The sequence below is a fragment of the Aulonocara stuartgranti genome (genome assembly GCF_965226115.1).
Source record: "Aulonocara stuartgranti genome assembly, chromosome: 17".
NCBI lineage: Eukaryota > Metazoa > Chordata > Actinopteri > Cichliformes > Cichlidae > Aulonocara > Aulonocara stuartgranti.
In genome coordinates this window covers 22,067,250-22,076,023 of record NC_138953.1, presented here as the reverse complement: position 1 = coordinate 22,076,023, position 8,774 = coordinate 22,067,250, and the positions used below count along the sequence as shown (strand labels likewise).

Genomic DNA, 8,774 nt, shown 5'->3' with positions numbered 1-8,774 from the left:
AACATTAAAAATGATCAAGTAAAAATTGGCAAATATAGTTAATTTAATGGCCTTTCTATAATTTCAGGTTTGATAAGTGTCCCGTGCAGTTATAGCAGGAATATCCAGACATGTTAAACTGTGATATGTTATTCTTGCATAAAGTGTTTTCTTTGCTTCTTTCTTTTCTTTTGATGATCTAACTGGTTCTCAGTGAAAACAGCAGGTTATTTCTCTCATATTTGCCTCATAAAAACTCAAGCAAGTAAAATTGAACACGTCGTTCCCATCGATATAAAATCCATCCTCAGAGGTTTAACACCAAAAAGTAGTTTTCAGTGAGAACACTTGACAGTGAAAATGAGGTGTATAAACTCCAGCTTGTCCTTGTGTACTGTTTGAAGATGAAAATGAATAAATGAGTTTCTCAGGTAGGATTTACCCTCCTCTGCTGTACATCTCCAGCATTTCCAGCAGAAGCCCGCCTGTCTGCGAGAGAGGAACCCGAGGAAGCTCGGGAGACGCGTCTGCAGAGCGCAGGCTTTGTACAGGAGGGGGCGGAGAGAGAGAGCGAGAGAGAGAGAGAGAAAGAGAGAGCGAGAACGAGAGAGAGAGCTGTGACAGCGCTCATCACCCACTGAACAACCAGGACGGGTTGCATCCGAGCAATCGCTGTCATTCGCTGACGGAGTTTACAGCCTTAGCGCCGCTTTTTCTTTCGATCTTTTTCAGCCGCACCCCCTCCCTCTCCCGGTGCTGCCCAGCCAGTCGACCATGGTTTCTATAATTTCAGACCTGGACCCTCTGAAAAGCTGGAACGTGTTAAGGTAAGCGCCCGGCCAGTTTCTCCACAGCCTCGACAGTCCGCTAGCAGAGAGGGGAAACGGAGACAGGAGTGCGGTGTGTGTCTTTCTTTGCTTTTCTTTCTTTCTTTTTTTCTGGAGAGAATGAGGGTGGGACGCAGCGCAGGCGGGAGGTCGCCGCCTTCTCACCATGGCAGTGGCGCTGCGGTGCGTAATTACGCACGCTTTGCGCCGTTTGGCTTTAATGTGCCGCGAATACGGAGCTCTTGCCACTTTCTGAGCTCCTCTTCCTCCTCTGCTGCGCTCTGTCATGAGGCTGATGCGTACGAGCTGCCGTGTGTCCACGTACATCTCATTAACCTCCGCTGCTGCCCCGCGCGGCGCTTCATCACCAGCCGTCATCCCCAAACTTTCCTCCATTTCATCCTAGAAGTAAGAATAACACCCATTTATCACCCCTCCCTTGCCCCCGCCCCCCCTTGCTGATGTGGTCCCTCCGAACGCTGAGGAGTCTCGCGCTTTGCCAGAAAAAATAGTATACCCCTCTAGGAATTTATCTTGAAACATTTACTCATGGCTGATTGCCTGCCTGCTCCAGCGCGCTTTAGACAACATTAAATTTTATCTCTACTGCTGCAAAACATGTTTTCAGCAACACAGCCCGTTTACTTCTTGGCACGGAAGGCGGTCCACGATACACACTTGAGCCTCACGTGAGGTCAAAGGTTAAACTTCTCTTGGCTTCCCTTGCCCTTAAACGCAACCCTCTCTCCCCTTTTCTGTCAAACACCTATTAGGCTCATAGGCAGGACACTAGGCTCTGTCTCGGACCTGCAAATCACACTGAATACATTCACTGTCATTAAGCATCTCAGCAGAAAAAGCCTATGAATTTAAATGCTGAAATTTAAAAGGCCTTGTCCCTGAATATTTCAGCCATTTGATAAATAAGTCATTATTCCCTCGACAGAGTCGGTGGTAGCAGCCGGGACTATCACAGATTCTATTTTAGAGACTAGGAGAGGAGACAGAACCCTCAGGACCCTCAAATTATTCTTTTAATGCTGCCTCTCCTCTCTTTTATCATTTTTTTTATCCCCTCACCCGCACCACCTCTTCCATCCCACCACCATAATCCACAAATCCAAAATAGACAATGAGCGGAGCAATGTAGAGCAGGCATATTTCGGTGAACTGCTGACGGACTGGGAGGGGGGGGCAAGTGATGTCATTTCCAAACAGGCGGTGATGACCATTCAGGCTGAGAAATAGGGCATGCAGTTGACCTGGCGCACAGACTCATACTTGCTCAGAAATAGCCACAGCAGACACTTTCTCTATGGACACGCTCTTCCTCTCCTTTCAGACTGTTTGCTTAACTGGGACACTTCTCGTGGCAGCATAAAAAAAAAGACGCTTTTAGCTTGTTTTAGCCACCGGCATATTGGCCTCATAGCGGCCATTTTGGCTCAACAGGTGGGAAGCCAAAGGTCAGCGAGAAGGTGAAAGTTTTGGGATTCAAATGGGCGAACTTGTGCACAGTAATCTCTGCACCAGTTTAGTTTAGCTGGCGTTGGATCAGTCGGTGTAAGAGAAACAAGGAAAAGGCAGGCAGAGGGAAATGGTGTGAGGAAGGACAGCAAGAAGAGACGGGAGTATTTACCTCCCCTCTGGCTCTTGTCTTCTCTCTTTATTAAACCTTTGTTCTTCCAGATTAGAGGCAAGAGCAGCTGTCCCTCTCTCCAAAGACGATGCATCTTAATAAAGACCAGCTTATCGCCGGGCCCGACGCTCACACTCTCTCGGGGTCACAGTCATACACACACGCACAGTTACATCCGCCAGTCCTTCACGCACGCACGCACACACACACACACACACAAACAAGCACTTCTCAATCGTCTACCATAATGAAGCACCTCGGCAGCGTTCTCGCCGCTGTTTTCTCCCTAATGAGACTCACCTCCGTCACGCTCAGACACGCACGCTTCATACCGTAACCACAGCAGTGTGAAGACGGCACGTGTGTGTTTTGCTTCAAACAAAGGGAAGTGATAAGGAGCGCTTACTTGGATCTCATTTCCTAAAAATTTAGCACAAGGCTAAAACCCCAATTTCTGTCTGAGTGACGACTGAGCGATCCTCGGTTAATATTTAAGAAGCCAAATAACAAAAACCAAAACAATAAATGTCGTTTCAAAGATTTTGTTACAGCAAACTAGCCAAACACATGAGAAAGATCTCACTGCTGAAACACAATTAGGCAGCATCATATGCATATTAGCAGAATTGGCTGATTAATGCGGCTGCTGCCGAGTCTGATTTTAGTTTAAATGCAATATGAAGTTAATGCAAGTGACAAATGTGTGTTCACGCGTGCGATCATCAGCAGGGCGTGTCTGCTCCTCTGAATTCAGTCACACAGTTCTGTTCCTGCTCGAGAATCACGGATGGAGGTTGGAAAATCAGCCCGTGCCTCTCACAGTGCACGTCACATATCTGAAGTGTAGTTGAGTTATTCCATAATGAGAAACAGCATGCATATTAATTCCATCTGATTGCATCCAGCTACCACACACACACACACGCACACGCATGTCAAAGACGAGGTGTGCTCTGTATTCAATTAGGGAGGGGAAAGTGGGAGCTCAGGTTTTTATTCTATTACCACGCGGATGAAAAATTGCCGCATATTCAGAGACGGGAAGTTAAAGATAAATCAGCCAAACTAGGGGTTAAGTTGCAAAGCGAGCATGTGTATTCAGCACAAATATGAAAACGAGGCTTCATGTTAAAGCCTCAAACCGAAAATAAACCCAGAAAACTCCACCATCATTCCTTCACTGCTCTGTCTCATCGGGGACCTTTTTCATCCACTCATTTAAATCCGTATGCAGGTCCCGCAGTCCGAGTGCGCTCCGAGGGAGGCTGGAAGGCGAGAGTACGGGAGGTTGACAGAGAAAGGGGGCTTGACCTTTGACCCCGCAGTGTTGGTTTTAATTAATCCACTTAAAGAGTTTGTCCGCTTGCATTATGTGTCGCTTTATATCCCGCCAGACTGCGAGGAGAGGCGCAAATCCATCCGCCTAATTACCAAGACCACTGCTTGAATCTTTAAATCCCCTCTGATAGTGTGTGTGACTGCGGCATGAGAGAGTGTGTATTGCTGCTTTATCTGGACGTTGGACCTTTCCTACGTTCAGGATTACACTGGTTTTAACTGAAGGGTTAGAGCGAAAACCGTTTTTTCTGGGGAAAGGCGCCCTCTGATATTTCCAGCAGCAGATAGGACGTATCTTTATCTTTTAAATTCAAGCAAGTTTTCCAGCGTTTACCTCAGAATTTCATCCTTTTTTGTGGTGGAGAAAAGCTTGTCACGGGACACCGAAGTCATTATGCTCATTGAGGCAGGCATCACTTCATCGTGAGAGTCATACACAGCTAATTTGCTGATGTTGGAATCTGAATCAAAATACAAAATCGGGCTGAACTCCTTCCAGCCATCTCCCTCCCTATCTTTCCATCGCTGCGTTTGTTGGCTTATTTAATCGTCTTTGAAATTTTTCCATTGAGACGAGGGAAGCTTCTGCTCCGATTTGCTCCCCAAACCCCAGTGTTTACGGTTGCATTTGATGCATGTTGAATAATGACACGGATTCGCTCATGTGGAATCCTAACAAGCTGTCTTCAAGGCGTTCGCCTCGGCTTCTGACAAAGATCAGCTCAGAGGAAAGACCTCGAAAGGTTCCGGCGAGCACTGCAGCTCCTCAGGTGGCGCTGAGGCTTGTTCGATTTGAAGGAGGGATGGAAGTCAGATGCGGGACGAGTGATATTAATGAGAGAGGGCAAATTTAAAAAAAAGAAAAAAAAAGTTTAGTCACCATTTGTTTAAAATGCACCGTGTGTTTGCTCATTAAATACTGCTGTCTAGACTTTTTTCTAATTCGTGTGTGTGCGCGTGCCTAACGATGCACTCCAACCATCACACTGATACAAGGAAAAGTGACAAGTTTAAATGAAAGTGATGGCAGCAGACGGGAGGGTCGGTGGGATGCGGGGCAGACTCAGAATCCACTCTCTGTGTCTCACAGCTGTCTGTCAAGCCTTTGTAGCGGAGAAGAACAATACAGCACTCAGCGTCTGAGTGACGGAGGCGTACGGGGCGGGCTGAAGGAGAATGAAAGGGAGGGCTGAGTTTCTCCGAACCAGCCCCTGGAATCAGCAAGAGATAATTATATAGCTGAGCAAAAAGAGTGCGTCACAAAACACAAAAGAGACAGAGGGAAGATGACAGAGGGAGAGAAGAGGACTAGAAAAGCTACAGAGGAGCAGGAGAGACTAGGAATTAGGAAAGAGAGGAGGGAATAACAATGGAACGAGGAGGCAAGACTCCTCCAGGGCAGGTGTTTGTTATGGAGAAGACTGCATTTTATAAAGAGTTGGATATCAGTAATTCTTTTCCATCTCTGATATGAAGGGATATTTTAAACATACAGCTTTTCACAATATGGGATTTGCATTAGCGCAGATCTCACTGCTCCTTAAGTATAATATATTAAGATACTGTGCTACCCATCAGTGATAAATACTGTTTTTCTCTATTTAGAATTTATTTGACAGCGATAGTTTAATTGATTTGCAGAGAGTATTATATTACAAATTCTATAGATTTAGCTGTTAGTTATACTAGAAGTAATAATAGATCTCTTTAGGTTCGGCAGTAAAATCCTGAAATGTTAAGAGGATAAATGTGTGCGAATGTGAAGTTTCAGCGCATTTGTTGTTAAAGTACAGTTTCTGTGTACGAGTATCAGAGGAGACGGAGGGATAAAATGCACAAATTGTACAATGTGCTGCATATCAAAGTGTTCGGGAGTCGTTCCCGCGCCTCCTCCTGCCATCAAAGTCAAAAACCTGAGCACTTTTTTTTGGCCTTTTAGAAGTTTATATTTCAGTTGCAACCCTGCATCATTTGCAGCCTTTTGAACAGCGTGCTCACAGGCTACAGTGTGTGTGTGTGTGTGTGTGTGTGTGTGTGTGTGTGTGTGTGTGTGTGTGTGTGTGTGTGTGTGTTTGCACGGACTCTCTGTTCCCGTCCTGTCCTTTGCAGTTGTCGGCTTCAGCATTCGTTTTGTTTGATTTCTTCCAAAAGTAAGATTACCTACCGCAGGCTTACACACACACACACACACACACACACACACACACACACACACACAGAGGACATTGTCTGTCTCTTTAATGTTATTTTTGACTAAAACAAGTGTTGTTGCCTGTCACGGCATATGCAGTAGCTGCTTCTTTTTCTTTTTTCCCCCCTGCAACAAAGATCAGCTTAGTCAACAGCAGCCGCAGGGATTTAAAACGCAACTGTAACACACACCTCACATGACTGTGTGTGTTTGTACTTGTGTTACTCGTGTTGTGGGGACACGCATTTTTAGCACAGTCGCACAACTGCTTAAATTTTAGGGTGAAGCCTTGGCAAAGAGGAGGCTTGGGTTTTGTCAGGAAGAAGTTAGGCCTGAGGATAAATTGATTTAAATCAATGTCATGTTCTCCTGAGTGTGTGTGTGTGTGTGTGTGTGTGTGTGTGTGTGTGTGTGTGTGTGTGTGTGTGTTCATAAAGTCACCATATAATCACTGAGTATGAGGTAACGTGCATGTGTAAATCAAAAATGTCGAACAAATTCAAAGCCGTTTATTTTCTTCCTTCCTGTTTTTTCCTTTTGCTGTTGTTTTTCTTCCTTTTGTTCTTCATTTCTGTCCGTTTCTTTTTCTTAGTTTTTTGTCTGTCCACCGTTTTTCTTTTTCGTTTTTACTTTTTTTTTTCTTTTTAAAAGATAAATTTCCATGTTTTTTTAAGTCCATATATGTTTATATCTTTAACTGCTCTTTGCCTCGGACATGCACGCGCGCGCACACACACACACACACACACACTTAACACCACTGGCCCTAAGTGACAAATCTGTTTAATAATGCACCACCTGGAGCATGGCTTTCTTTCTTCATGTCTTTCTTTCATTCTCTCCTTCTATTGCCAACTCTCTCTCTCTCTCTCTCTCTCTCTCTTGCACACGTACACTAATCATTCCCTCTGGCTGTATTTTACTGCTGTACTTTGTTATAGTCTTATTCTCAAAGGTACTGCTGCCATGTGCACCGTGGCTGGGCCCATAAAGAAGCTTTAAACCAGTATGAGTGTTTCCCCCACTGACATACAACTGTCTTTATTCCGTATGGCTTAAGAGACACAGGAAGTACAGAGCACACTCCCTCCTCCACCTTTCCTTTTTACATCCTTCCTTTTTTTATTCTCTTTTTAAAAATTTCTCTTCCACCTCCACGGCAGATTTCACCCGCTCTCCCTTTTTTCTCCCCCCTTCTCCCCCTCATAGTGATACTCTACAAGTACATAACCAGGGGGGAAAGAGGAAGGTGATCAGGGAGTGAAAGGAAAAAGACAGAAAGACTGGAGGATGGGGGGAGGTGAGGGGGGGGGGGGGGGGGGGAATAGATCTTGTCTGAATAAATAAACAGCCTTCCCTCGCAACCAAATAGAAAAGCTAAGCTGGAAGAGGAGAGCGGGAGGGAGGGAGGAAAATAGGGGGAGGAGGGCTGAGAGGTGAGAGTCAGTGAAGGAAAGAAAAACATTGGCACTCTGCCTGGTGGAAATCAGGAAAAAAGGAGATAATCTCTTTGTGTGTGTGACTGATGGATGCTTGAAGCGAAGCAAAGCAAAAGAAAAAGAAAAAGTAAAAAAATAGAGACAACGCATAACCAGAGGCCAAAAACAAAACTGACCGAGCATAGTGCGAGTTTGGTTTTGCAGGGGTCACGCCAATAGGTCAGACTGAAACTGTGCAACACCAGAGGCTATCTGTAAAGGAAATCATTATTCGTCTTGTAGATGGATATGTTCTCAATTTACTTTGGCATTTATTTTGAAAAATTAACTTTAAAAGTTAATGATAAACCAATAAACGCAGCAGAATGATTACATATTGGTTTACATGGTGTGTGAAATGCAGTGTACTTTAGTGTTCCCAAAGGGAAATTTCTATTGCCCCACATTAAAAACCCCCACAAAAAACTGCCTTTTATGAATGAGGTTTAGTATGGAGAAAGGTTAAATTTAAAACATGCTGTATAGCAGCGCAAAAAAAAAAATTGACTGTCAGCAGCTTCATTCCAGAAAATATCCGAACAAGCTTTCAGAAGCCTGCATCGGTCACACTGCAGAGAGAAAATATAGAGAGGATGAGAGGGAGAGCTAATGAATTACGGGTGGCCTATGAATAGAAAAAGAGAGAAAAAGAGAGAGGTCCACGCTCTGTGCTTCTTTTCCTCCTCCTGGGTTATGGAAGTGTCACGCTGCGAGTGTTGCCATGCAGATGGTGACCCTGGAGTGCTGCAAAAGGGGAGGGGGGGGGGCAAGAGGAGAATTAAAAACAGAGAAAACTCGAGAGGGGAAAAAAAAACGAAATGGAAATGGAGACGGGGGATTGCTTTTGTTTTGTTTTTGTTTTTATTAAATAAAAACCGTCTGAACAGAACAGGAAGTCATTTGATTGACTGCAGAGGTTCGACAGGCATCTTTAATCACAGTCATGATCACTATCAACTGAAACTGTTTAGGTTTACGAAGGCACACCAGCTGCCAAATTTGCCCTTAGATAAGTAGTGCTTTGTTGAATAATCATCGAATCATGATGGAGGCAGAGAAAAACTTGTTTTCCTCTCCTGCTTCCAAACAGGAACCATAGTTGTCATTTAAACCCCCGACACGGGTAGGGTGACACAGGACTTGGTTCTAATAAAGGAGGTAAATCAGAGCAGAGACACGATACTGGGCGTTTACACATTTTATTCGATGTATGCCATTGAACACATCTCATGCACAGGCATACATGCTGTTGCAAAGGGAACAGCACTGCAGGGTGGAGTCCATATAGCAGGAATCTTATATGATGTAACCACCGGGGCTAT

At 44.7% G+C, this 8,774-nt stretch overlaps 1 protein-coding gene across 2 annotated transcripts in view; it reads left to right on the top strand.

Annotated features, from left to right (window-relative positions):
• The first annotated feature begins 546 nt into the window (after positions 1-546).
• Positions 547-8,774, top strand: part of celf2 (cugbp, Elav-like family member 2) — a 244,545-nt gene continuing 236,317 nt past the window's right edge. Inside the window, exon 1 of one of the 2 annotated variants that reach the window (XM_082509967.1) lies at positions 547-806. In XM_082509967.1, the coding sequence (XP_082366093.1) occupies positions 754-806 (53 nt within the window). In that variant the 5' untranslated portion in view covers positions 547-753. The remainder of the gene's footprint in view (positions 807-8,774) is intronic. The other variant, XM_082509972.1, reaches the window with a different exon arrangement.